At 32.7% G+C, this 27,125-nt stretch overlaps 13 protein-coding genes across 13 annotated transcripts; 6 read left to right on the plus strand and 7 right to left on the minus strand.

Moving 5' to 3' along the window:
* Positions 1–821: 821 nt before the first annotated feature.
* Positions 822–1,956, plus strand: PPL_07572 (uncharacterized protein; the record flags this gene model as incomplete). The annotated part of the gene is made up of 2 exons (XM_020578407.1): positions 822–1,654; positions 1,716–1,956. 2 exons carry the CDS (start codon positions 822–824, stop codon positions 1,954–1,956), a joined length of 1,074 nt encoding a protein of 357 aa, XP_020431642.1.
* A 330-nt stretch (positions 1,957–2,286) lies between these two features.
* Positions 2,287–2,994, minus strand: PPL_07573 (uncharacterized protein; the record flags this gene model as incomplete). Its single annotated transcript, XM_020578408.1, has 2 exons — positions 2,287–2,915; positions 2,979–2,994. 2 exons carry the CDS (start codon positions 2,992–2,994, stop codon positions 2,287–2,289), a joined length of 645 nt encoding a protein of 214 aa, XP_020431643.1.
* Positions 2,995–3,233: 239 nt separating this feature from the next.
* On the plus strand, positions 3,234–5,412 carry armc8 (armadillo repeat-containing protein; the record flags this gene model as incomplete). Its single annotated transcript, XM_020578409.1, has 6 exons — positions 3,234–3,388; positions 3,469–3,548; positions 3,620–4,191; positions 4,363–4,966; positions 5,066–5,139; positions 5,215–5,412. 6 exons carry the CDS (start codon positions 3,234–3,236, stop codon positions 5,410–5,412), a joined length of 1,683 nt encoding a protein of 560 aa, XP_020431644.1.
* Positions 5,413–5,554: 142 nt separating this feature from the next.
* Positions 5,555–8,162, minus strand: argC (acetylglutamate kinase; the record flags this gene model as incomplete). Its single annotated transcript, XM_020578410.1, has 2 exons — positions 5,555–7,915; positions 8,019–8,162. 2 exons carry the CDS (start codon positions 8,160–8,162, stop codon positions 5,555–5,557), a joined length of 2,505 nt encoding a protein of 834 aa, XP_020431645.1.
* A 184-nt stretch (positions 8,163–8,346) lies between these two features.
* PPL_07576 (uncharacterized protein) lies at positions 8,347–9,882 on the plus strand (the record flags this gene model as incomplete). Its single annotated transcript, XM_020578411.1, has 1 exon — positions 8,347–9,882. One exon carries the CDS (start codon positions 8,347–8,349, stop codon positions 9,880–9,882), a length of 1,536 nt encoding a protein of 511 aa, XP_020431646.1.
* Positions 9,883–10,065: 183 nt separating this feature from the next.
* rgaA (RasGTPase-activating protein) lies at positions 10,066–12,750 on the minus strand (the record flags this gene model as incomplete). The annotated part of the gene is made up of 3 exons (XM_020578412.1): positions 10,066–11,719; positions 11,821–12,304; positions 12,417–12,750. The coding sequence occupies 3 exons, from the start codon at positions 12,748–12,750 to the stop codon at positions 10,066–10,068; spliced, it is 2,472 nt and encodes an 823-aa protein (XP_020431647.1).
* A 294-nt stretch (positions 12,751–13,044) lies between these two features.
* On the minus strand, positions 13,045–14,804 carry rbx1 (E3 ubiquitin-protein ligase RBX1; the record flags this gene model as incomplete). The annotated part of the gene is made up of 4 exons (XM_020578413.1): positions 13,045–13,053; positions 13,703–13,731; positions 14,306–14,488; positions 14,696–14,804. 4 exons carry the CDS (start codon positions 14,802–14,804, stop codon positions 13,045–13,047), a joined length of 330 nt encoding a protein of 109 aa, XP_020431648.1.
* A 456-nt stretch (positions 14,805–15,260) lies between these two features.
* arpH (actin related protein 11) lies at positions 15,261–16,848 on the minus strand (the record flags this gene model as incomplete). Its single annotated transcript, XM_020578414.1, has 3 exons — positions 15,261–16,148; positions 16,267–16,480; positions 16,568–16,848. 3 exons carry the CDS (start codon positions 16,846–16,848, stop codon positions 15,261–15,263), a joined length of 1,383 nt encoding a protein of 460 aa, XP_020431649.1.
* A 212-nt stretch (positions 16,849–17,060) lies between these two features.
* PPL_07580 (EF-hand domain-containing protein) lies at positions 17,061–17,636 on the plus strand (the record flags this gene model as incomplete). Its single annotated transcript, XM_020578415.1, has 1 exon — positions 17,061–17,636. The coding sequence occupies one exon, from the start codon at positions 17,061–17,063 to the stop codon at positions 17,634–17,636; it is 576 nt and encodes a 191-aa protein (XP_020431650.1).
* Positions 17,637–17,838: 202 nt separating this feature from the next.
* On the plus strand, positions 17,839–19,130 carry PPL_07581 (uncharacterized protein; the record flags this gene model as incomplete). The annotated part of the gene is made up of 4 exons (XM_020578416.1): positions 17,839–17,852; positions 17,979–18,177; positions 18,243–19,003; positions 19,079–19,130. 4 exons carry the CDS (start codon positions 17,839–17,841, stop codon positions 19,128–19,130), a joined length of 1,026 nt encoding a protein of 341 aa, XP_020431651.1.
* Positions 19,131–19,406: 276 nt separating this feature from the next.
* PPL_07582 (PhzF family phenazine biosynthesis protein) lies at positions 19,407–20,409 on the plus strand (the record flags this gene model as incomplete). The annotated part of the gene is made up of 2 exons (XM_020578417.1): positions 19,407–19,473; positions 19,556–20,409. The coding sequence occupies 2 exons, from the start codon at positions 19,407–19,409 to the stop codon at positions 20,407–20,409; spliced, it is 921 nt and encodes a 306-aa protein (XP_020431652.1).
* Positions 20,410–20,625: 216 nt separating this feature from the next.
* On the minus strand, positions 20,626–22,173 carry PPL_07583 (cation diffusion facilitator family transporter; the record flags this gene model as incomplete). Its single annotated transcript, XM_020578418.1, has 1 exon — positions 20,626–22,173. The coding sequence occupies one exon, from the start codon at positions 22,171–22,173 to the stop codon at positions 20,626–20,628; it is 1,548 nt and encodes a 515-aa protein (XP_020431653.1).
* A 62-nt stretch (positions 22,174–22,235) lies between these two features.
* Positions 22,236–27,082, minus strand: PPL_07584 (uncharacterized protein; the record flags this gene model as incomplete). The annotated part of the gene is made up of 8 exons (XM_020578419.1): positions 22,236–22,269; positions 22,290–22,327; positions 23,755–23,959; positions 24,209–24,327; positions 25,012–25,189; positions 25,242–25,488; positions 25,565–25,623; positions 27,042–27,082. 8 exons carry the CDS (start codon positions 27,080–27,082, stop codon positions 22,236–22,238), a joined length of 921 nt encoding a protein of 306 aa, XP_020431654.1.
* Positions 27,083–27,125: the final 43 nt, after the last annotated feature.

The following is a 27,125-nucleotide window of genomic DNA, read 5'->3' on the forward strand; positions in this document are numbered from 1 at the left end:
TGAAAAACTTAATTCCAACAACAACACGACGACAGTTTTTATTTATATTTTATTTAAATATATTCTATAAGGATTCCCTTATTAGTCTGGGAAACTCGTTGTTTTCAACAAACACACAAGTTAGATTACTCATACATCCTCGCATTAATTTTCGTTTTCTATTGTCAATATTATTGATCCCTATCAACTATTTAGATCCAAGAGAAATCCTCAACGTATCCACCTCATTCTCCAAAATATTAAAGTTATTAGTGTTACATCTATTTCCAAATTGATATTCGATTTCACCCCAATTTCAACAAAAGAACACTTTTCTGATATCTACCCTTTTTTTTGTTTATATATTAAAGTGTTTTTTTTAAATTTCAATGCAAAGACAATAATAGATGGAAAAGTATAGTTGACAAAGTTTGTTCAAAATAACCTACAACAAAAACAACGCTATCCCAAAATAATAATAACATAAAATAACTTACAATCCCAAAACAACAGAACCATTGTACACAACCACATATCAATTATATATGTTTAAATCTTAAAAGTAAATTAAAAAATCAACTTAATAAGATAGTGTATACTTTTCCAACACAGGATCCTCATTGTGGAGTGTTTGTCTTTTGTTTTTTCAAAGTCAATGTAGAACTAAGGGATTTAATTTTAATCACCCTTTTTCATTAGGTATGAAATTTCAGATAGCACAACACAGTTTCAAACCAAACTAACCACTCCAATAATTTTAATAACATTTTAGTTCCAATTCATTAATTATTCATTTTTTTTTTAAACTTTATAAATCTTATCTATCATATATCTATTAAACAATGAATACTTTATCCTTTTATCCATCCAACCCTTTTGTTCATCCATATGAAAATATTTATCAACAAGCTCAACAATATCCACCTTCACAACAACCATCTCAGCAACACTTTCAAGATTGTTCATCAAATAATCAACATTTTCAGAATAATAACTATGGTCAAAAACTAAGTGAACAACCAAACATGATGTACCAACAACCCACTGCCACCACAACCCACTATTATAAAAATGGATACAATCCATTCTATACCAATCATGCTACAAGTGCTATGACAGCAAATTCTGCAACAGGAATTTCCAATCAACATCATTTCATCCAACCACAACAAACAAAATACAGTACTACTACAAATAATAATATTAACAATTACCAATCTTCTCATATCAATGGAAGTTCATCTTCCAATAAAATCATTGACAAATCAGATTCATCAAAAGTATCATCCACCAACACAACAAGAAAACCAAGATCGAATGAACATCCAAATTCCCAATCTCTTGAGAGCTGGAATTTCAGTGGAGAAAGTACCTCACGAATCTATCAGACACTAAATAGGAGAGCAGAGTTTCATAAGAATTCTGCACACTCCAGAATTGTTTTTGTCAAGAAAGTATTCGGATGGTTAGCCGTTCACGACAGAGAATACCTCAACAACCATAAAACTGTGGATCTAGTAGTCGCAATTTCGGATATAATCAACATGATTATAAGTTTAATTGAACTTCATCGTGCTCCTTCTTTTGTTATCTACCTAATTATCCTTGCTTCCGATCGATTTGTAGAAAGAACCGGTATTAATCATCATCAAATTTTTAATTTATTATTAACAAGGTAGGTTGGTTTTTAAAATTTAATTTTTTTAAACTATGTTCTTATTAATTTATTTTTATAGTTCAATTGTAAATCTTAAATTCTGGAATGAAAGTATTTATATTCAAAACAAAACCATTGCAGATATCTTTTCCTTCAATGTAAAAGATTTAAATACAATGGAAAGAAGATTCTTGTTTGGTTTAGATTATAATCTTTGTGTTACCGAGGAGCAACTACAAAACTATATTGAACAAATCAAGAGCCAATCAATTTCAAATATGGTACTATCATCTTTAGAGAAGGAAGGAAACTATAGTTAAAAACATTGTTACCAACTCATCTTTTTATTATCCATTCTTTTTAGGTTGACTTGGAAGAATTCTTTACTTTGGGATATTAAATTAACTTTATTCTTTTTTTGTTTTTTGTTATATCCAAGATGTTAATTTAATAATTCATCAACTAACAAACAAACCAACTACTACTAAAGTACTATATTAACAACTTAATAATACTAAACAGTATTATTAGTTTCCGACTTTACTTAATATTAAAAATACAAAAAAGAAAAGAAAATTATGTAAATAGTATCATAAAATTAATATTAATAAATATTATTATTTAAAATAGACGGTGTGGCTGTGTTTGATTTATTGTCTTTGGGGTTGTGATAACATTAGATAATCAACATCTACTATACCTGTTTTTGTGTTTGCTCTAAAAGTGATGTCGATATAACGAATTACTGTTGTATCTAAAATTTTATCATTGTTTTCAATGACGTCTTCGAGTGCCTGCCAATTGAGAGTGATGAGTGCTGGCAATCCAAGACCTTTCTCATAGTCTAACAATTTGTAACGATGACACTTGATGGGGATAGAGTGACGTTCACCATGCACAGTGATCGTTTCAAAGTCAGTGGTCACTTGGAATGGTTTATATTTAGAGAAATGATTGTCCAACAGCTCTGCATTGATTTGTCCGATCACCAACGATTGTATCTTGGTGAGTGGTTGTGACTGACGACCGAGACGTGAGTAGAGTAGACGCTCTGCACCATCCAAGAAAGTACTGAGAGTCATTGCATTGAGCCATGACACTGCATGTTTCATATCGGCAAACTGTATCGATTGTTTTTGGTCATATTTAGCATTACTGTTGTTGTTATTCTTCTTTACCAACTTGTAGAATGAATCTGAATCAGAGAGTAGTGCATCTATATTCGATTCGAAATCGATTGGATATTCCAAGGAATTACTCAAATTTACAATTTCATTACCTATACTTTATTATTAGTTCATCCAATTTATTTTAAAACACAAATAATAATAATGATAGTTACTTGTTAACTCTGACATCTTTCAATCTTTAAATTAAAATAAACACTTCACAATTTTAAAAGTTTTTAATTTATTAAAAAAAACAAAAAATTCAATACATTCATTTTTCAAAAAAAAAAAAAAAAAATCCAATAAAATTAAAATAAACCATATATTTTAAATTGTTAAAGATAAAAACTTTTTATTTACATCTTCATTGTTTTATTTAGATATATAATATAGTAAAAGTAGAAGATTTATTATATATTTTTATAAAAATGGATGAGAAATCATTAAGTGCAATTGAATTGTTAAAAAACAGACAAAATAATTCTTTGGAATCTGTAATTGCAGCTTCTAAATATATAAAGAATATAATTATTGGAAATTCAAAGAAGAAAAAACAATTTCTTGAACAAGGTCTTCTTCCAATGTATGTCTTATATATAGTTTACAAATATTTTTATTATTCTAATAACATACTAATACTAATATATTATTCTCACAACCAAGATTTGTTGATATTTTACAAAAAGATAAAGATGAAACTCTATTAATTCAAGCTGCTAGTGTTATTGGTAGTTTCGCATGTAGTATGTAATATATATATTTAGATAAATATGTTATTTGTATTGATTTATTTATTTTAAATTTATTATTATAGGATTGGATGAAGGTTCTAAAAAAGTATTTGAATCAAATGCAGTACCTGCATTGGTTACTTTATTGTCACATCGTAATCCAAAATTGGTAGAATCTGCAGCTAGATCACTAAAGATATTATTGCTATACTATAATCACCCGACTACATTCATCTATGAGGACGATGGTATCAAACTGTTGGTTACTCTTTGCAAACATCCATTGGAATCGATCAATGAGATCTCTGTAACTATTCTAGCTAGAGCATGCGAATCTCTCATAAGAAATCCAGGTAAATTCGATATGACAATCACACAATACCAAGCAAAAGTACATAGATTCGGCGGATTAGATTCGATCATCTCCATTCTATTATCTTCCAAGTCAAAGGTACAGGAAGCATGTCTCTATGCGATTGAATTGTTCACACGTGACAACAAGGAGCTTTCATCATATCTCATTACAAGATCGCCAGACAATATCGAGCTAAGAACAATCATCCAGCTCACCAAAGACAACTCACCGAGAACTCAGCTTTTGGCAGCAACATGTATTTGTAATCTCTACCAAACCAAAGTATTGCCAGACTCCTATGTAAAGATCATTAGCAAGATACTACCGGTCATCATTCGTTTGATGTCACAGGAGGATTCGATAAGAGAGGAGGCACCTGCATTTCTTGCTCGAATTATCAACGAAAACGAAGACCTGCAACGAGTTGCTTCGGAGTGCGAATCCATCCCAACCCTGGTTTCCTTTCTTAAGGATTCAAGCAGTAGTGAGAAACTACAGGAAAATGCTCTTAGTGCTATTGCTGTTCTATGCTCTATGCGTGATGATAGTAGGAGACAAGTGGCTGATCTCAAGCTGATTCCCAATATCGTTAGCTTCTTACAGTCAAACAACCAGGCCATTAGAGCTGCTGCTTGCAGATGCGCACGTAGTCTATCGAGATCCATCAAACATCTACGAACTTCATTGTATGACTCCTCAATTTCACTGTCGGTTCTTAAGCTCCTCGATGACCCTTCGCTGGACGTAAGAATTTCAGCGACAGCAACCATGTGCAACCTGGTTTTGGATTTCAGTCCTATGAAACAGACTGCCATTGACAATGGTGTAGTGAAGAAATTGGTAGAGTTTACAGACGAAAAGGTGGAATACCTACTTAGACTAAACTCTATCTGGGCACTAAAGAATCTTTTGTATCTAGCCGATACTCCAATTAAAGTCACAGTGCTCAAGGAGTTGACCTATGAAAGACTACTCACACTTTTGAAGGATCCAAAAACACCAATCGTTGAGCAGGCTCTCTCAATACTTAGAAATCTTGCTTACAAGGACAACTCTGATCTCACCACTTGCGAAGGCAAATATTGGAGCTCTCTCATCAATATCCTGGAGAATTTGTTGTGCAGCGAAATACCAGAGATCATCAAGCAGTCTCTTTTTTGTATCTGTAATATAGCCTCAAACCAAGAAAAACATAGAAATACTATCATGTCAAGCATGATTATCATACCTAAAATTGGTGATTATTTTGTACGTACAAAACATATAATCTTATTTATTGGATAATTAATCTAATATTAATTATATATTATAATATTTTTTTAGAATCATAGAAATAATGAAATTAGAAATATTGCAATTTGGTGTATAACAAATTTATTGGAAAATGATAATGGTACACAAGCAAGATTGTTGAAACTAAAAGAACTTGGATTCTATGAAAAAATTGTTACAGCTCTTGCCAATGATCAAAATGAAGAAGTGAAAAGTAGAGCAAAAGAAGCAATTATTAGATTCAATTAATACTACAAATAATTAAATTAAATCTAAATTAACCTATTGTATGAACAGTAAATCAATATTCTTTATTCTCAATTTTATTTGTCGTTTGCATTATTAATAATCCAAAACTTTATTGATTTTTGAAATAAAAAAATTGTAACTTTTAAAGTTCTTTCTTAATTCCTTCGAGTTCTTCAATTCCAAGACAAAGATTCATATTTTGTAGGGCTTGAGTGGCGGCACCCTTCAAAAGATTATCTAAAGTGGTGACAACAACCAAGTGATTACCATTGACAGCGAAACCACCGATGGTAAGAGTATGTTTGTTTGCATTGGCACGTACCTCGGGGATACCATCGACATCAATCTTTACCAATGGTTCATTTTGATATTGTTTTGTGTATAGTTGTACAACCTCTTCTTTGGTCAATGGACGGGTAAGACGAATGGAAATGGTCAAAGTGATACCTTGGAAGAATTGTCCGACGTGTGGCATGAAATATATTGGTTGGCTCAATTGATGTGAAACTTCGAGCTCGTGGGTATGCTTGACCAACTTATATGGAAGAATATTATCTCTTAAACGGTTGAGGTCATTCTTTTCAGAGGGCTTGGAACCAGCACCCGAGTAACCACTGATACCGAAACAGCTTGGCTCACCATCGAGTAAACCAGCCTTTCTCAATGGGTAGAGAGTCAAGTACATACCGGTGGCATAGCAACCTGGGTTTGCAATTCTCTTTGATTTGATAATGTTGGCACGATTGGTTTCTGGATTACCATAGGTCCAGCTATTGTTGAATCTGTGATCGGCAGAGAGATCTACCAAAACCGGTTGTTTGGCAAGACGATCGATACCTTCGACGTATGGCTTTGAGATTTGATCTGGAAGAGCCATGAACCAACCGTCAATTCCGGAATCCTCTGTGTATTTGTCGATATTCTCAGCGGTGACCTGTGAGAAGAGCAAATCTGATTTCAAATGTGGGAACTCGGTGGTGACTGGCTTTCCATAGTTGGTGGATGAGGCAGCCAATGTAAGTTCAAGACTTGGGTTGTTACCAATCAAACGAACCAAATGTCCACCTGTGAAACCTCTTGCACCCAAAAGACCGATACGGTATTTGTCCTTCTTGGCTTGGATGAGATTAGCAGCAGCTTGGCTAGCAGCAGTCTCTGCGGCAGCAGTAATTGGACTACGGTGTGCCAAACACATGGCAATTGGACGAGCAACATCCTGTAGTGGGATATTGTTCCAGTATACATCGAATCCAGACTCTTTGGTGAAACCATCGGCAATCTTACGGAACCAAGCTGTGGTTTGTGCGTTGGTGGTGGCGGAATCTGCCTTCCATACCAAGGTTTGATATTTGGCGAGAGCGGCTTGGAATACAGAATCTGCAGATTCATCTTCAATCGATCCACTGTCTACAACAAAACGGTCGACAACGTAGGTCGATGGTGATGATGGTAGTGAACGAAGAACAATAGCAGATGTATAGATGGAATTTACAATAATCTTTAACTTTTCACGCTCGACCAACGATTTAAGCTCGGCTGGACGCAAACCAAACGATTTAGAGAGACGTCCGAAATCGAGTTGACTCTCCTCAGTGAGAATGGAAATACCCTTCTCTACGGTGGTACCACTTCCACTCTTGGTAAAGAGCTCCTTCTGAAGCAACTCTGGACTTGTGATTGTGATCGATGTAGAGAGTGGCAAGTTATCCAAACAGTTCTTGAACTCCTTCAACTTTAACTTTGTTCCATGCTTGACCCATGGTTGTTTCATGAGATTATCGTATTGCTGGTCCAACACGATGTGTCTCATTACTTTACCGTCACCGTCTTTCATACCGGCAGTGGTGTTGATAAAGAGAATCTTCAAAGGACGAATGGCTTTGGCGAGCTCCAAAGCAGCGACATCGGCATTGATGTTGAGGACTTGACCGTGCTCGGTCATTGCCAACGACGAAATAACTGGGATATAGTCTGAACCGATGCAACTAGCCAAACCATCGGTGAGAATCTTTGTTACATTACCAACGAAACCGTAGGTAGATGGGTCGAGTGGAGTAGCTTGGAATACACCTTGGGTGATTGGACGTGCCTTTGTTCCACTGGCCTCCAATGCCTCGACAATCTTGAGATTCTCACGCATGAACACACGCTGGGCAATTGCCAATACCTGTGGACGAGTAACACGTAGACCCTCGACGTACTCTGGCTCTACACCAGCAGCGGTCAACTCTGCATTCATCTGTGGACCACCACCATGAACAACGATTGGATAGAGACCAATTTTTTTCAAAAAATTGAGTGATTGGATCAAAGCACTCATATTGTCTTCGATAACACCACCACCAATCTTTACCAAAACAATCGATTTGTTATCGGACAACTTGATATTCTTTGAGTAATCTGACTTACCAGATGACTTATCACCAAAGTTGATTGAAGTTGAAATGGTTGTTGTTTTATCTACAACTGCTTGCTCTCTTGATTTTAACTCTACATTTTGTACCTTTAAATTTAATGTTTTTAAAATGAAAATAAAAATAATGAATATATTGAAAAAAGGTAACAAACAAAATTGTTAAATAGAAAGAACTAGATCTAGGTCATACTTGACTTGATAGGTTTGCAGTTGAATAAGATCTAACAATTGATTTAGCATTCTTTAGATTGGAAATTCCACCATTGTTTGGATTAATAGAGACAACTGGGAGTCTCTTTAATGTTTGCCTACAGATATTTGTTGATTTCAACATCGGAAATATTTATAAAATATATAAAAATGAGAATCAAAAAAAAAATGATTTAAATTTTGTTTTTCAACTTCATTAAATTTTATTTTTAAAAATGATTTTTTATTTTAATATTTCAAAAAAATATTAATCTTTCTGTTTTTGGTATTAATCATTTTCAGAACTGATCAGATTTCTCGAATAAAAAATGAACAGAATCATTAGAAATCTCAATAGAAGCATTTATTTAATATCAAATTCATCGAAACCATCACTATCTTTGATTAGAAATTATTCTACATCTTATATTGCTGATGATGTAGATCCAAATGATAATTTCGATTGGTTAAATAAAAGATCAACAAAGAAAGTAACATCTGTTAACGATATTTTAAATCAAAATAAATCATCAACTATTCAACAACAACAACAACAACAACAACAAAATAATATTGATCAATCAGAAATAAATGATGAATCATTGAAAAGTGAAATAGATAAAGCATCAACAGAGTGGAATCAACCGATCGACCGTGCCAATCTTACACTTTCAACGTTGGTTCGTGTTTGTGGTAAATTAAATACCGATCAAGAGAGACATGATCATATAGTTCGTAAATTGGAATCGATCATCAATGCTGACAACGACACCAACAACCAGCAGGAATCATCAGATATCACTTTGGATCACTGTCATCAACTTTTACGTGAATTTGTAGATAGAACTCAAATAGAGTTGGCCGAACAACTATTTAGAATGCTTACAACCACCAAAGATACAACCATTGAACGTTTAAATATAAAGTTACAACAAGAAAAACAACATCATCAACAACAAACACAAAACAAAAAACAATATATTGAAAAACAAAGAGAAGATAATACATCGAATTTAATATTTAAATGTATTAAAGCAAATAACTTGACATATAAATTGTTGATGGAAGTCTACTCTAACGATGGTCTGCTCGATAAGTGTATGGAGGTGTTTGAACAAATGATTGGACGTCATATGATTCCAGATGCCGAATGCTATTTAATTGTAATCCGTGGTTACACTCGCGCCAATAAGCCTGACGATGCACTTGCCTATTTCAATAGAAAGATTCCACCCAATGTTCTCAGCCATCCAACAGAACAACTGAGTGCACTCAATGAAATCATTGGATGCTACGCTCGACTTGGAAATATCGAATCGTTGGAACAAACACTAAAGTACATGACTGGAACCGTTGGATTGTCGTACGACAGCTTTACATTCCAACATATGATCGATGCCTATGTGAAATGTGGAGATATCCGCCAAGCCGTTTCACTATTGTATTTGATGGACGATAGCAATGTAGCTACAACCACCTATAGCTATCACCGTGTTTTCGAAGCTTTGGGAAGAGAAGCACTGGTTGGTCAACTCTTCAGATTGTTCGAGTTGATGAACCGTCCAGGCAAACCGATGATTGAATCGTACTTGACCGATGATTTCTATCAACGCGGTGAATTCAAAGTTAGCAATCAATGGCGACCAAACATCGCCACTTTCAACGTACTGATCGAAGCATGTTGTCGAGCACAAGATCTTGAAAAAGCATTTGAAACACTATCATCGATGCAAACCAACTATCAACTAACACCATCAAGCGAGATCTATTCATCATTGGAAGCACTATCACTAAAACAAAATAAAATGGAATTGTACAACAAACATTGTGGTGATCAATTTCATATAATAAAACATATAGATTAATACTTATTTAGAATGTATTAATAGTCATATTTTTAACTCTTAACAATAATTAATTTGATTTAAAAAAAAGTATCGATTAATTTAAATTTTAGATAAAATATTATTATTATTATTTATTTATTACAATGAGTTTTTATTTTGGTTGATATTATTTTTATATTTTCAAATTGTTGGGTTAATAATTTATGCCATAAATAACTTATTTAACAAGTGAATGGTCATATTAACGTCAAGGGTAATTTGGTCGAGTTCCAAGGTTGTAGTTCCGATGGAATTTAACTCTAAAAGATCATCGAGCTCCAATCTCATGGTTTGTACATCAATACCGGCCATCTTGGCAGAGACGTCAAAGACACCGACTGTATCAGAGGAAATAACAAACTTGATCTTCTTACGAGTCATTGCTGGCACTTCAGAGTCTACGATAACCTTCTTCTTGTGCAGCTCTGAGAAACTGAACTTGAATGGACCGACCTTGGCACCGTCGTTCTTCTTCTTCTTCTTCTTGTTCTTGTTTTGGTAATGTTTGAGACGACAGTCCTGGAGATATTGGTTGTATTGTGTGATCTGTTCGTTCAAATACTTCTGGTGCTTACGCAAGTTGTTCAAACTGGTAGTCAATCTTTGCTTCTCCTTCTTTTGTTGTTCACGAATCTCGGCACGATTGACAACTTCGAGGGCGACTGCCTTCAAGAATGAAGCATAGTTATCGGTGTGAGTGGTCAAATTGTACTCTTCGAGTTTCTTCAAGTTGTCCAAGATCTTCTTGATCTCTGGCTCCAACGATGGATCGGTCTGTCTGGCCTTGTTCAAGACTTCAATGAGATTTGGTGTGTTCTCTTCGGATTCCTTTTGCTCTGGGAGCGATGGGAGTGCACGCAGCAATGAGATGACCATCTCCTTGGTGGCGGACAACAAGCTCTCGCCTGGCGACAACTCTTCTTCGATCGATTTCTGGAACTTGTTGGTCAAGGTAAGTTGAACTTCACGGTCGTCTTCGTGTGAAATTTCGGGGGGTGGACCAAACTCGTCCAACTCTTTCATGATGATTCTCATGGGGTCGTCCTTCTCACCCTTTGGCACCAACGAATCGAGATTCTTGGAGATCAAGATGTGAGTCGATGAAATCTCTGGAAGTGAAATGATAATGACTGGCTTGGTTTTTTGAGTCAACTCCATGTACTTGTCGACCTGGAGGTAGTCCTCTGGCTCACCGACCTCGATTATCTCTTCCAAGTATTGCTTGATGTCAGAGATGTGTGAGGAGATCCATTGGTTCAATGGGACAAAGTGTTTCTCGGCAGCACCAAACTGGGCAAAGTTGAACAATGTCTGGAGAACCTTGGATACGTTGATCAAGTTCTTACGAGCGGTTGGGTGGATCTCACGACCGACCAAGTCATATTCCTCCGGACTGACCATGGCTACCTGAATGAAACGGTAGTAGATGAAATAACCGATAACCTTTAGAATCTCGTCTTGAGTGGAGTTGGTAAAGTTCTTCTCGGCGATCTGTTGAATTTGCTTGCAGATCCAACGGATACCGTATGGCAAACGGTTGAGTGAGTTGATGATACCCTCCAAGAATTGGTCACAAATCGATGTCAATTGCTCGACACGAGTCTTGATGGTCTTGGTGACCTCTGGAACTTCGAGAGCCTTGTCATCACTGACGTTTCTGTCCAAAGTTGACTTCTCACCAGTACGGATCTCTTGCTCTGAAATGATAGCAGCATAGACAGCAGATGGTTTCAACTCCAAATTCAAATCTTGTTTAATAACAGATGATAAAATTGGTCCAATAACTGCCTTCAAATAATCAGTACCTTGTTTACGTCTATGATTGAGAAAAAAAGAAAGAAAAAAGAAAAAGGAAATAAATTAATATTAATATAAGATATAAAACAACAATTATAATAATAGATAATAATAACTTACTTGTTATATGTAATAATCATCTTTGGTACGACGGTATCAGCTTTGAGGAAATCACCTACGGTGGCAATGTTTGACATTTCCTTTTGGACAGAGAGACGGTAGAGTGAGAGCAAGAGGAACTCTTCACGAGGGGTAAAGGCATCACCAAACAAAGTCAAGATGACAGTACTGAGGAACGACTCCATCTGCTCTGGTTGCACCAAGTAAACGAGACCGGCAAGATACTTTGGTTCAGTCTGGAGCAAGTAGAACAAGTTTTGGTAGGCTTCCAATTTCTTTGGATCGTTGAGGAGATCTGGCTTCTTGTGTACCTCTCCCTTGGTCTTTTGGGCCTTGAGACCGGCCTTGTCTGCCAATACCTCTTGGATATTACCTCTGTTCTTAATCAAAAGAGCGATTCTCTTATCCAAACGATTGAGATCTCTCTCCAAAGTATGATTTCTTCTTACTTCACTTACAAGATTTCTCTTTAATTCTTGGATTTCTATATTATTATTAAAAAAGAAAAGAAAAAAAAAAAAAAGAAATATTTATTAATTAACAATTTAAAATAAATAAGTTTGTTTGTTATTAACATAATATATTGATTTACTTACCAGCAATCCAATCGGACTCTTTGTCTTCACGTTGAGAGTGTAACAAGTTTTGAATTTCGAAAACGGACAAGTTACCAGAGAGGAATCTATCCATCTTGAATCTATAATACATCATGTCTCTGAGGATTCTACGAGATTGCAATAAGAGTACAAGACACTCACGCATCACTGGGAATGGTACAGAGTAATCTTCGTCTTCCTTTAAAAACTTTCTCTCTGGAACAACAATGTCTGGAGTATCATCGACCTCCTCATTGTCATGCTCTTGATTGTCGACATGCTCATCAGAACTTGAAGCAGATGAAGAATCATCATAATCTACTTGATTCGACATTGTTTTGTTTTTTTTTTAAATAGAAAATTTACAAATTTGTTTTACTAAAAATAAATATATCTATTTTAAAAAATAAATAAATAAAATAAACAAATAAACAAAGATAAAATTAAATTAGTTTCTAAGATATGAAATTATATATAATTATTAATTAATTGTTGTTGTTGTTGTTATTATTATTTTGTTTTAAACTAATTTAGATTAGAATTTAGATTTAATTATTTTGGCTTTGTGATTGTTGTTGTTTTGTTGTTGGTTTTTTTTTTATTTTTAAAATGTTATGAATGATTGATTTTAAATGAACTTACAAAAATAAATTGATTTTTTTTTTTCCTTTTTTATTTAGTTTTTGATTTTAAATCTACACAAAAGCTATTGTTAAACAAGTTATTATTATTTAAAAGTTGTAAAGTTATATATATCTATAACAACAAGGTTAGCTTCTAAAATAATAGTATTAGGTTTTTTCTTTTTTTGTTTATTGAGTTAAATCAATAATGTCTAAAAGATGGAATGTTTATTTTTTGTTTTTTTTATTATTAATAATAAGTTTTTTTATAAAAAAAGTTTTGAATAATAATGGGTTTTTTCATTTATTTGAAATTAAATTCATTCACATCAAAAACAAAAAAGTTGGGGGGTTTATGATCAAAATAGTTTGAAAATTGGGTTAGGTGTGTGTTTGATTTTGGTTACTATTAATTGTTAAATTTGAAAACATTTTTTTATCATAATAAAAATATTAAAAAAATGAAAAAAAATGAGAAAAAAAAAAAAACAATCAAATTAAATGAAAATGAAAGTTAAGTGATTGTCAGTCAGGGTAATAAAATTATTATTAATGGTCACACAACCTTCTGATTATTAATTTAATTAGTTTCTGATCAATGAATCTAACATGTTACTGTGTACGTTTCACAGCAAACCAATAAACAATAAAATAAAAACAAACTTTTTTTTTAGTCCAATCACCGGTTATACCTATAAAATAAATATTAATTTATTTTTACAAGATGAAAGTTATTCACCATCAAATTAGATGACTTCTCCCAAGATCAAATCTTAATTCATATATCGAAAAAATAAAATAAAATAATCAAATAAAAAGTAAATGTAAAAATTTATAATAAAAAAAAAAAAAAAAGTCAGACTCCATTGTCAGATTTTATTTATAATAAATGATGATCAATCATTACACTCAAAATTACAATGAAGATGAAAAGAATAAATAGAATGAAATGAAAAATAAAATAAAGTTTTTTTTTTTTTTTGGATAAGTTATATATATATCGTATTTACAATATATAATTTTAATTTTGGTTTTGTTTGGTTATTTTTGGCGGTTGGTGAGAGAAATATAGGAAAATTGGTTGTTTGAAGAGATAGATATTATAACAGTTATTATTTTCATTTGTTCGTTTATCTTCCGTACTTTTGGAATTCCCAATCTCTATTATCTATTGTTGTTTTGGTAATATTAAATGATTGATTGATGATGATGAAGATGTTAGTATTTCAAATGATAGGTGAACTATTCAAGTATGATTGTAATTACCTAATGGACAGACTTGTCTAGTCTTTAACCAACGAGAAATGCAATGGAAATGGAAAGCATGATTACAAATACCCCATGCAACTGTACATTCTTCACTTGTGTTTGAAGCTTGATTTGCTTGACATTCAATGCAAAGATCCATAATATGATTTCTACAAATAGCACAGTTATCCACAACAATGTCTGTTTTTTTGTTTTTAAAATAAATAATATATTAATAAAACTGATTTCAAAAGGTGATGTGTATTTTATCAAATAAAGTTATTGATTATCTATAGATATCATTCAATCTCTTCTATTGTTTACCATCAAACTGATAAATCACATAGTTTTGACCTGATTTGAATATTTATATAAGATTGTTATTGTTATTGTTGATCAAATATATACCCCAAATCCATAAAGCTACAGCATTCCAACGCTTGACTTCAAACTTCTTTTTGCTTCCACCTTTAGTGGTGGTTGTGGAGGATGATGCTTCTGTATCTACGTCTGCCATTCTACTTTAATCTATATACTATGATTTGATAAATAAAAATAAAAAAAGTTGATTTAAAAAAACTATATAAAGTTTATTAAATCAAAAATATATATAAAAGATTACACAAAATACAAGAATAATAATAAACTAGTTTGTGCACAAAATAGATAGATAAATTATATAATTAGATGAGTTGATTAAAAAAAAAAACAAAAATTAAAAAAAAAAAAAACAAAAGTAATGAAGTGTGTTAAATATTTAATTTTGTTTTTTTAATTTTCAAATTCTTTATTTTTTCTTCCTCAGTACATTTTCCAATTAGTTTCTTCGAAGTTCATTCATTGATAATATTGATAAAGATATTAAACATTGCTGCTTTTTAAGATTTTATTTAATATTAAAATAAATAAGGTGTTAAAAATGATCATTTTTAGTTTTTTTTTTGTTTTTTGTATTAGTTAAAATTAATTAATTTTATTTTGAAACAGAGGAGAACAGTGATGTTGCAATTGTTGGTGGCAATAGATGTGTCATTTTCTCATATTCAGGCAGTTTGTTGATTCCGAATTTAGTGAACTGCTCATTGGTGATTCTGCTGTGCGATGAGAATGAATCGAGTGTGCCCACCAACGATGCACCTAACCACATTAAATAGTTTGGCTGGAATGCATGCTTGATAAATTCGAAATGATTAGATAGACCATTAAGTTGTTTGTATCTATTGTTTTGTTGTTGTTGTTGAGTGTTTGTCTCTGACAATGATGATCCAAGTCTCTTTTCAATTTCTTGTGATAGTCTCGATTTAAATCCAGGTAGCATCGATGTACCACCTACCAAGAGGATACTATGTGTCAAACTCTTACGAATATCGATATCACACTCTGCCAGTGTATCTAAAAGAAGGTCTACAATGTCGTCGTTATCACAATAGCTATTGTAGTCATCTTTGTTGTTGTTGTTGTTGTTGTTATCACCTGTGGTGGTGGTTGTTGTTGGTTGATTATTAAGCATTGGATTGCTAAAGAGAATGTCTGCAGCGTGTAGACGCACCTCTGGGGAGATGACAATCGATCGTTGCTGTGAGAGTTGGTAGTGTGTACCGACTGCGCTTAGCTGTCGGTTCAGTGGTGACACCACCAATGTCTTTACGGCGATATCCTCCAATTGATTGTTACTCAGCGATTCAATGGCTGCTTTCGCTTCATTCACCGGCAATGCTTCGTTGTTCATATTATCCAAAACAACGGATCTATTCTTAGTGATAAGATCATCGAGTAGCATCTTCTTTAGATTCAATAGAATGTTGAATTGTCCATTGGTAATTGTTTTATATGATTTCATTAATCCAACACCTTCATATACCTATAGATTTGTTATTATTATTAATAATAATAATAGTTTGTTTAATAGAAAGTGTTAGAACTTTGTTTATAAAAGCAATTATAATAATATTTTAATCATCTTTTGTTTTTTAGCATACAGGTAGTATTCTTGATTCTCTTAGACCAATATCAATAATTAAAGCAGTGGTTCTAAGTAATGGTAATAATGATACAGTTGGTGATAAATAAAGTATTGATATAACTTTGAATCTCTCAAATAATACAGATGCAAGTGACTGTCTAAATAATCTTGGCATCAGTATATTCTCTACAATTACAATCTTTTTTTCATTTGGTTTACATAATAAATATCTAAATAATTAAATCAACGTTAATTAGTTCAAATCTTTCAAGATATTATATTTTTGATATCAAAGAATAACAACTTGTTTCACTTACTTATAGAATAGTCTATTTAAAAAGTTAAATAATGCATCTTTCAATTCTAATGATGTTGGCAATCTATTTTTTTTAACATTTTCATTATTATTATTGTTGTTATCAGTGTTGCTATTATCTGTTATGCTATTATCAAAATAAGGAGTTCCAGATGATAGGTATTGTGATAGATCAATTGGTGATAAATCCGTTGGTATAATGAATCTTGGTGTTGATTCACCTGAATATCCACATTTGGTGTATGCGCCACCAATCTCTAATATTACTAATGATTTATCCATTTAGAGTTCTGAAAATAATTAATTTAATAAAAAAAAATGATGATCATTACACACAAACCATATCAGTCATAGTGTCTTATTTTTGTAAAAAATTAATTTAAAAAAAAAAAAAAAAAAAAAAAAAAAGGTTGTGTATCCAATTAAAATAGACAAAAATCGAACGAAAGATGATATTTTTTTTTTAATTTATTTAGTATCATAAGTTAGTTATAATGGGTGGAAAGAAGAAATCAACAAATAAAAGCACAAAGAAAACAACAGCTACAGCATCATCGTCAAGCAATCAAATACAAAAACCAACAATGACTAACAGTTCAACAAAATTACCAAGACTTTTAGATAATGATGACGATTTCTTCATTGACAAAGCAGAGAAAGCATTAAGGGAGATATTTTCACGTTATGATGCAGATAACGATGGTATGCTCACCATCGATGAACTAAACAAGTTTGCTATCAAATGTAATGGCAAGCCATTCGATCAAGATTCGATCGATTCCATTCTTGAGGCCTTCGAGTGTGAACAAGGAAAGTTGACTATTCGTGGATTTTTAGAGATGTACTATATGCAATCGATCTCGGAGCCAGAGGAAACCTGGAGAGATATCATGGCACACAATTATAATACAAAGTTGGATTTGCAAGTAGAGAGCAGCAGTACTGCCACATCGACAAATCCATCAGAATCACCTGCAACTACCGAAACTAATACTACTACTACAGCATCAACAACCATCACTGAGCAACCAAAACTAGATGATAACACCACACCCACAGACTCAAAATAAATAAATAAAATTGTGAATATAACTTTAAAATTTTAACTTTTATAATAATAAAATGGGGGTTTTATGCAAAATAATATAACCATGTGATTTCTGATCAGTGTTCTTTGATTAGATTCACTCGAAAAACAGAAAATTATGTTAGACTGTGCGATATGATTTTTGGTTTTCCGACCCAAATTATTTATAGTAATTATGCAAAAACATGATTAAGATTCGGTTTTTGTTTTTGCAAATAAATCACTACTTTATTTTAAAGTTGGGAAAAACAGAATTTAAATTTTTATTTTTTATAAAAACTAAAATGAAGAATTATTTATATGTATTATTATTTATATTAATAAGTTATATTCCAACGATATCATCATTTACAATCTCTGAAGAAATAAAATATAATAGTCCAAATTCAATTGTATTGATAAATAAGAATTTTTTAAATCAATATAAATTCTATTCATTAAATAGTGATAAAAATATTGTATTGCAATCTTCAACCCTTTCAAATATTTCAAATACTTTAATTGGTTTTATAAATGATGATCAAGTAAATTTTTAAACATTTTTGGTTATAAAATGATCATTTTTACTTATTAATTTTTTTTTTTATAGTTATTATTTTTAAATCAAACAGATATCAATATATTATCAGTCCCAAATGGAAAAATACAAACAATTGGAAATATAACTGATAGAAATTTCTTTGGTTTGCTAAAATCTCCATTCTACGATGATAATCATAACTGTTTAGTTGGATTATCACTTAATAAAACTGGAGGAGTAGAAGGAAGAGTTTTAGATATGGAAAATCAAAAAATGTTTACATGCGCAAGTGGATTCTTTTTGAGTCACTCATGGATAGTAGATTCCAGCTATGATTATCAAAAAGGAATATTGTATACAATAATAGAAGTTAATAATAATAGTACTTGGTTATCAAGTTTTAACATAGAATCATGTAGTTTTAAATATCAGCTGTTAAGCAATCTTCCAATTAAAATCAACGCGACATCAACTGGTTCACTTTCAAACTACAACGGTACATTGTATCTTGCAGTTAACAGTGACAACGACAATTCTTTCCAACTCTTTACAATCAACACTGAAACACTAAAGATTGGTTCAATCAAACAGAATAATAACTTCAAAACAAAATCTATCAGCTACTCGTTGAATAGATATTACTCTGGTTTGGTTTCATCGGATTACAAAACATTGCTTATTATCGATTTACAACTTCAATCAATATCCAAAGAAATTCAATTGAATGGACCAACAGCAACAACAGAAATCAACAATTACTATTATACCTTCACCTCTAAATCCATTGATGATCCACCAACAAACTATGGAAATACTGGCGTTGCATACACGTATTTTACATTGCTATTTAGATCTCTTTTTAAAGTATTTTATATAAATAAAATTTTTAGTAAATTATTTTTTAGTAATAGATCTAGTTTCGTCATTTTTATAAATATGGTTTGGGAAGGGGGCTAGAACCACAATTCCATAGCTAAAAAAAAAAAAAAACAAAATGTTTAAATTAAAAATCAGATTTACAAAATTTGGATATAAAAACACCTCGTTTACAAGGTATTGGGGGGTATTCTGATCAACAAAATTTATTTTATTTTAAAATTAATATAATAATGAGTCATTAATCCATTCTCAATCCTTCTTTATTTATTTTATTGTTGATGTAACATTTTTTTTTTTTTTATACTTTTAAAACTTTTTATTTATTTTTGTAATATAGAGATATTAATCACACAAATGTTAACAATTTCAAAAGATAGAAAATTCAAGCAAGTTGATGTATTTACAAGTGTACCATTGCAGGGTAAGCTTTCATTTATTGTAATTTAGATTAAATATCACTAGTGATATATATTTACAAATCTTATCGGATCAACTATAAATAGGTAATCCTTTGGCTGTGATAATGGAAAGCGATGGTTTGAGCCCTGAACAAATGCAAAAGATTGCAGGTTGGACAAATCTTTCAGAGACTACCTTTATTTTACCAGCAACAGAACCAAACGCAGACTATCAAGTACGTATTTTCACACCAGAGAAAGAGCTACCGTTTGCAGGTCATCCAACACTGGGAACTGCACATGCATTGCTAGAGGATGGAATACAAACAAAGACACCAAATCGCATTGTTCAGCAATGCGGTGTAGGATTGGTGGAGATTGCAATCGCCGGAGAACCTTCTCAGGCTGATCGAACACTATCATTCCGTTCTCCACCTGGAAATGTCTCACAGATCTACGACCAATCGAAGCTTTCGGTATTGACCGACGCCCTCGATATTAGCGCGACTATCGACACTGCCCATTTGCCGGCATCCGTGGATATGGGTATTCGTTGGCTTATCATTCGTCTCAAGAGTGCATTGGATGTACTTGCATTCGTACCAAAGAACTTGGCAGCATTGCTTAGTTTACCACAACAGTTCCAAGTCGATGGATTCTCTATTTATGGAGTGTATGAAGAAAATCAATTGCCAGGAATCAACTATGAAATCAGAGCGTTCTGTATTGAGCACAACACCGTCGTTGAAGATCCAGTCACAGGAAGCGCCAACGCTTGCCTATCTCGTCTCCTCCAGGAACAAGGATTCCCAGACAGAGGAAGAACAGCACAATCCTATCTTGTCAGACAGGGAACACTTCGTCAGAGAGATGGAAGAATTTTAGTTACCTACTTTGAAGGCCAACCTTGGATCGGTGGACAAGCTACAACTTTAATCAAAGGAACTATATCAATTTAAAATAAATCGAATCCAATCGAAAAAATAAATAGTAGATTAATAATTATCTATTGTATTATTATTTATTTATTGTAAATATTTACAAAATATTTCAAAAATGTTTTATTTTATTTTATTGTTTGTTTAGTTGTTGTTGTTGTTGTTTGTATCATCGGTATAATATTATCTATATTATATATAAAAATTAATATTTGTTTGTTGTTTAATGATCATTTTTTAAACAATTTCAATGTCGGCACTATATAATCTGTTTCTCTCGACGAGTCTTTCTTTTGATTTCTTACAACACCAATCTTCATCGCAATCCTTGACACAGTTTTGAATGCAGAATCCATCGTCTTGGAGATTACGGTGAATGAACTCTGGTTGGATCGAAGTCGAGTGAATTCCTTGGTGATGGAAGATCTTTTTGATGGCTCCGACGACCAATGAGAAATCAAGTCCCTCCTCCACACCGACGTGTACTGAAGCGACAACCATTCCGTCGACCAACTGCCAAACGTGGAGATCGTGCAACGAGAGGACACCCTCGACTCTTCTGATCTTGCTACGAATACGATCCATATCGATACCGGATGGCACTTGTTGCAAGAGAATCAACGATGCTCTCTTCACCAATGGAATGGCACTGGCCAATGTGAGACTGACAATAATAATACTGCTGACTGGATCGATATACATTGTCCATTTGCCGTGAGAGTAACGCAAGATGGCACCGGTCACCAAAACAAACAACGATGCAACGGCATCACCCAAAAAATGAATAAACACACCAAACATATTCAAATCCATTCCCAAGCAAGTACCGTGACCGTGTCCATGTCCACCGCTCTTCTTTTTCTTTTTCTTCTTTTGCTTCTCCGGATCTTCGAATCCGAATGTCTCGTGCTTGATCGATCCCTTGTCGTCGCTGCTGCTACCGTGTGAATGTCCATGAGCCTTCTCCTTCTTTTCACCACCGTGAGAGTGACCGTGTCCGTGATGATCGTCTTCATCATGATGATCAGCACCACCATGTGAATGTCCATGAGCCTTCTCCTTCTTCTCACCACCATGTGAATGTCCATGCTCCTTATCCTTCTTCTCACCATGTGAATGTCCATGCTCTTTATCCTTCTTTTCACCGTGAGAATGACCATGAGCCTTCTCCTTCTTTTCACCACCATGAGAATGACCATGATCTTTCTCCTTCTTCTCACCACCATGAGAATGTCCATGATCCTTCTCCTTCTTTGCGCTGCTACTACCACCATGTGAATGACCACCACCGCCACCACCATGCGAATGAGCATGTGACTGTCCGGTGACAGCAAAAACAATAGTTCCAATGGTATTGATAGCCAAACCAGCACCGGCAACAGCCATAAAGATGAGACCTTCATCCATTGGCTCCGGTCTGATGATACGTGGCACCGCTTCGAGAGCAACGTACAAACCCATTGAAATCAAGAAACAACCATTGGTAAGACCACCGAGTACTTCGGCACGTGCCCAACCATAGGACATACTATCGTCAGATTCTCTTTTAGCGGCTCTCTGTGCCCACCAAGCAATATAAAGTGATGCTACATCAGTCAAATTGTGAAAACCATCGGACAACAACGTCAAAGATCCAACATAAAGTGCAGCTGCCAACTCTACAATAACATAACAAAATGTAATAACACCAATAGTGATCAAAGCCACCGATTTATATGTATCTTTTCTTTCATGTATTTTTCTGTCATTTGCTGAATGATCATCACTTAATAATTCAATTTCCATTTATAAATAATATATTAAAAAAATAAATAATAAAAATATAAATATTAGTACATTTAATTTTATTAAGATTTAATTGCTCCTTTCATTTTGCAATTTCTATAATATTATCAAAAAACGCAACTATATGTGTCTCTATTTGACCGATACAAATAAACTTTGTGAAAAAAAAACCAACACCAATATATTAAGAGTCACCACCAACTAAATATTAGTGGTGAGTTTTTAAATGTTTGAACGTTTTTTTTTTTCAATTATTTGTTTATTTGAAAGAACATTGCTAATGATGGATGTTTAATAGTATTATTTTAACACCTTACCCATTTAGAAGAAGTGATTGTTTCTCTATTTGATCACTACTGTAATTCCTACTCATTTATAAAATTGATTATATATTTATTATTTATTAGAGATGTGTTGTTTGAAGTAATAGTAATTAATTTTAAATAAAAAGAAAATAATGAAAAACAAATAAATAATAACTTGTATGTAAAAATGATTCTTAAAGTTTTAACTTTCTTTAAGATTAAAGCGAATTATAAATATTTTATGTGTCGGATTTGAAAAAATATGAAAAAAAAAAAAAACTAATGATTGATTGATTGATTGATTTATAGATAATTAATTGATTAGTTGAAATAAAATTAGATAAATGATGTTTTGTTATGTTTTTTTTGTGCTATGATAATTGATTGAAAACTGTGACGAAATTATTCATAGGGGTGTTTGTGGGCTTAAAGGTCACTGGACCGTTTTGTTTGGTGAGGGTTGGCTAATAATAATCCAGAATACGGATTCTGTGATGATTTTCTATGTTGTTGCAAAAGAAATAAAAATATATAAAAATGTAACAATATCAAACACTTTGGCTATGTTTGAAAAAAAAAAAAAACGAAGTGTCAAAAATTTTTTTGATGGATTTTGGAATGATTTGATTGCCAAAGATTGACAGTTGATAGACTTTAAATTAGGAGGTTTTTTATGAGTTTTATAAAAATGAATTAAATAAATTTATGTTTTTTTCTTGCTCTCCATTTTTAAAGATTCGAGTAAAAGATCTATTTTTTTTTATTGTGTTTTTGATTCAACAAGACTATTTGATGATGTCAGAAAGTGAAAACAAAAAAAGTGTTCATTTTTGGCACCCTATGAGGAGGTAACCCATCTTTTGATCATAATATCGCTACCCAAAAGTTAGGAATTGTAAAAAGGGTGAGAAAATTTTCAAAAATATTGGAAAAAAAAAATAAAAAAAAAAACAATCAAGTGATTTTAAACATTATCAAAAGTTAAGATTGGTGAATATATGGGGGTGGAATCGATTCTTTTTTTTCGGTTCCAATTAATCGTTGATTTGCACAAGCAACACGATTCTTGGAACTTTACAAAGAATATTTCTGTTGTTTGGTGTGATTTTTATTTCGATTTTTTCAAAAATAATCTTAAGTTCCTAGGTACGTTTGCTACCCAAAGGTTGATGTCTTTCAGTGTGTCGTTGCCCTGCAGCGCCTCTATGATATTGTGAGCTCCTTCACTCGTTATTCCATTGTTTTCGAGGTCGAGAGTCGTCAGTGTTTTGTTTACTTTGATCGCATCCGATATATAACGAGCACCGGTATTACCAACCGAGTTGTTACCTAATAATAGAGTACGAATGGACGTGTTTTTTGCGAGTAGTCTCGAAATGTGCTGACAACCTTCAGGGTGCATGTTGTTGCCGTTCAGGTCGAGATAGGTGAGTGTTGTATTGTCAGAGAGAGCTTGGCTAATCATTTGTGCACCGAAGTCACTGATCTGACAGAATCGCAGACGACATATCTGCAGCGACTTGTTGGGGTTCTTTGAGAAGAGAAAAGAGAGGTATGGAGTTGCGTTGATTGACAGTGGATTGTTGGAGAGATCGAGGTCGCGTATCTGTACATTCGGATAGCTGAGAGCGTGACAGAGATGACTGATTCCACAGAATGTGAGATTGTTGTTGCGAAGTGAGAGTGTCTGGAGTGCGCTGTTGGTCTTGAAAAACCTGATCAACTCGTACAGACCATCGTCACCAATGTTGTTGTTGTTGAGTTCCAGTGCGGCAAGTCGGCAGTCGGGCTTGCTGAGCGAATCGGCAAGATAGCCACATGAGTCGGGATTGATTTGATTGTCGTTCACCTTGAGTACTTGAAGCCGATTGTTGATAGACCGCAGTACAATGTCAACGACATTCGAGTCGAACGACTGTGTTCCCGAGATATTGAGGTGTGTCAACATGCAGGTCGGCGATTGCAGAGCTCTAGCGATGCAGCCAGTCGCGTCGTACAGTGATGAACCCTCAATATTCAAATCGGTAATCGTGCTATTGTGTTTAGCGAGCGTCTCAAAGAGCGCAGTCAATCCCTCATTTCCAAACATATTCTGTGAGAGATTCAGAGTGTGAATCGAGTTGTTGTGTTTCAGTGCATTGGCCAGCTCTACCACACCGGAATCGAGAATCTTGTTATTCGCCAGATTGAGCGAGCAAAGTGTTTGACGTCCATCGTCTTTTACCAGTCGATTACTTATGATTCTGGCGCCGTCAGAGCCGAGTCGGTTGAAGCTAAGATCCAGATCCACCTGGTTGCAATGCTCGTAGATGTCCTGCACCAGATAGGTTATGTATTTCGCCGAGAGACCCATCCGCAGCGCAATGACACGCAAGAAGCAGAGACGCCGATCGTGACACTCTGCGAACCTATTGAACCACCTACGTATCAGATTCATCCAAAACTCACACTGACGCTGTTCATCGGTATAGAACTCCTCTAATTTCATACATGTCACTACACCCATCACCAACTTTCTCCATTTTTTACATACACGACCCAAACTAAAGAAATCAAACGATGGCCATATTCCAAAAAATGCAAACTTTAATATAAGTTTTATAATTAAATTTGGTAGTGAATCTATTGATTTATCTTGATTATCACTATTATTACTATTATTATTACTGTTATTATTACTACTATTATTACTGTTATTATTACTATTATTACTATTTTTAAAATAACTATTTACACAACTATAATATATTTGACTACATAAACTTAATTTTATTATTATTATTATTATTATTATTACTACTACTACTACTACTACTACTACTACTATCTTTATCAGGTGATATATCATTCATTTGTGACGATTTATCATCTATGATTTCTTTATCTTTGATACTATTACTATTATTATTGATTTCATCTTGGCTGTTATCTGTTACTGCTATCGATGTTGATTGAAATAATAAACTACTCGGTGAATCCAGTGTTGAGTTATTGGGTGCCATCAAACTAGCTATTTTATTAACTAGATTATTTTTACACATTAGCTAGCTAGTTAGAAGAAAGATAATTATTGATATGTGATTTACCTCTCTCTCTATATATTATATAATTAGCTGTTATTGATACTGATTGAATGACTTGTAAACTAGTAAATGTTAAGTTCTATGTTCCTTAACAATCAATTTATGAATAGTTTTAATTTTACAATACTTTGGTAGCATGAAGGATTGTTATATTTATAAATAAATATTAAAATAAAAAAAACAATAAAAATATGTTATTTTTTGAAAATACAACAGGCAATTAATTATTTGAATTATTTTTAATAAATAAACGATATTATGAACAATACACAATGTTAATAATACAAAATAGATTCAACCACAATAATGACAATTGTTATTGAAACAACAGAAAGGAAAGTGAGCTTGAAAAGTTGAAACTCTAAGGTTTTTTGAAAAACACACAGTTTTAAAATATATGTAGAGTTATTTTTAAATTTCAGTGATGTAGTGCTAAAATAACATAGTTTATTAGCAAAAAAATGTCAAATTTTGGTGATTTTAAAATGTTGGGAACTTGGGATTGTGAAGTTTGGTTGCTGTTTATTATTTAATATTTTTTTGATCGACTTGCAAAAAATAATAATATTTATTATTTAAACTACTGACAACAATTGTAACTAAAAGGTTAAAAATAAAATAACAAAATCAATTGAAAATAAAAAAAAAAAAAGGAATTAGAGTAACTAATTGATTGATATTATTTTAAAATTAAATTAAATTGGATTGTTATTATTATTATTTTTAGTCATAATGATTTTGGATTGTTTTATTTGGTACACAAAATAAGATTAAAAAAATATCCGAATGGAAAAATATGACATTCATGTTCGCGATCACCATTCCTTTTGTGTTTAATTTTCATGCGAAATTTTGGTGCGTAAAATTTTCTGGGGCTAAAACAAGCTGTTTTTTTGGTTTTTTGTTTTTGTTTTTAGAGAAAACGCGTTCTTCGTAAACACACACTAATATTTTTTTGGGAGACGTAAAATAAACATGAAAAAACACAATGGTGTTTGATATGAATGATGTTATTATTACAAAAGTTTTGACACGACAATTGTTTTTTTTTTTTTTTTTTTTTTGTACATTCTTACCAAATTTGAATTTAAATGATTTACCAATAGAAAGGTGTAAATTAATTTTATTCTAGATGTAAAAGAACAATAAAAATAATTGATTCTCTACTCTTTTTGAATGAATGTTCAAAATGTAATGTTCATCATTTTAGAAATAAATAGACAACCTTCTAATTTCGTATTTTTCTGTTCTAAGGATTCTAACAATAAGAAAGTCGTCGTTTTAAATGAGTTCCCACAACTCACATAGTTTTTAATAAAAATTTGCTCCGTCACTATCCTAGTTTCTCCATCTATTTTTTTATATGGACCGTGAAAATTGTCAATGTGAAGTTCCAACTGAGATATGATTGTCTTAAAGTGATTAAGTGTATTTAATGATTATATTTATTGTTTTTGTCATGTTATTGTGTGGTTTTTACTGTTTTGTTTTGATCTGTAATGTAATATATCGAATTTTCATTTTTTATAATCAGAGTTAACATACACTCTGTCCATTTAATCCG

The sequence above is a fragment of the Heterostelium album genome (assembly GCF_000004825.1).
Source record: "Heterostelium album PN500 unplaced genomic scaffold PPL_contig17, whole genome shotgun sequence".
In the NCBI taxonomy this organism is placed as follows: domain Eukaryota; phylum Evosea; class Eumycetozoa; order Acytosteliales; family Acytosteliaceae; genus Heterostelium; species Heterostelium album.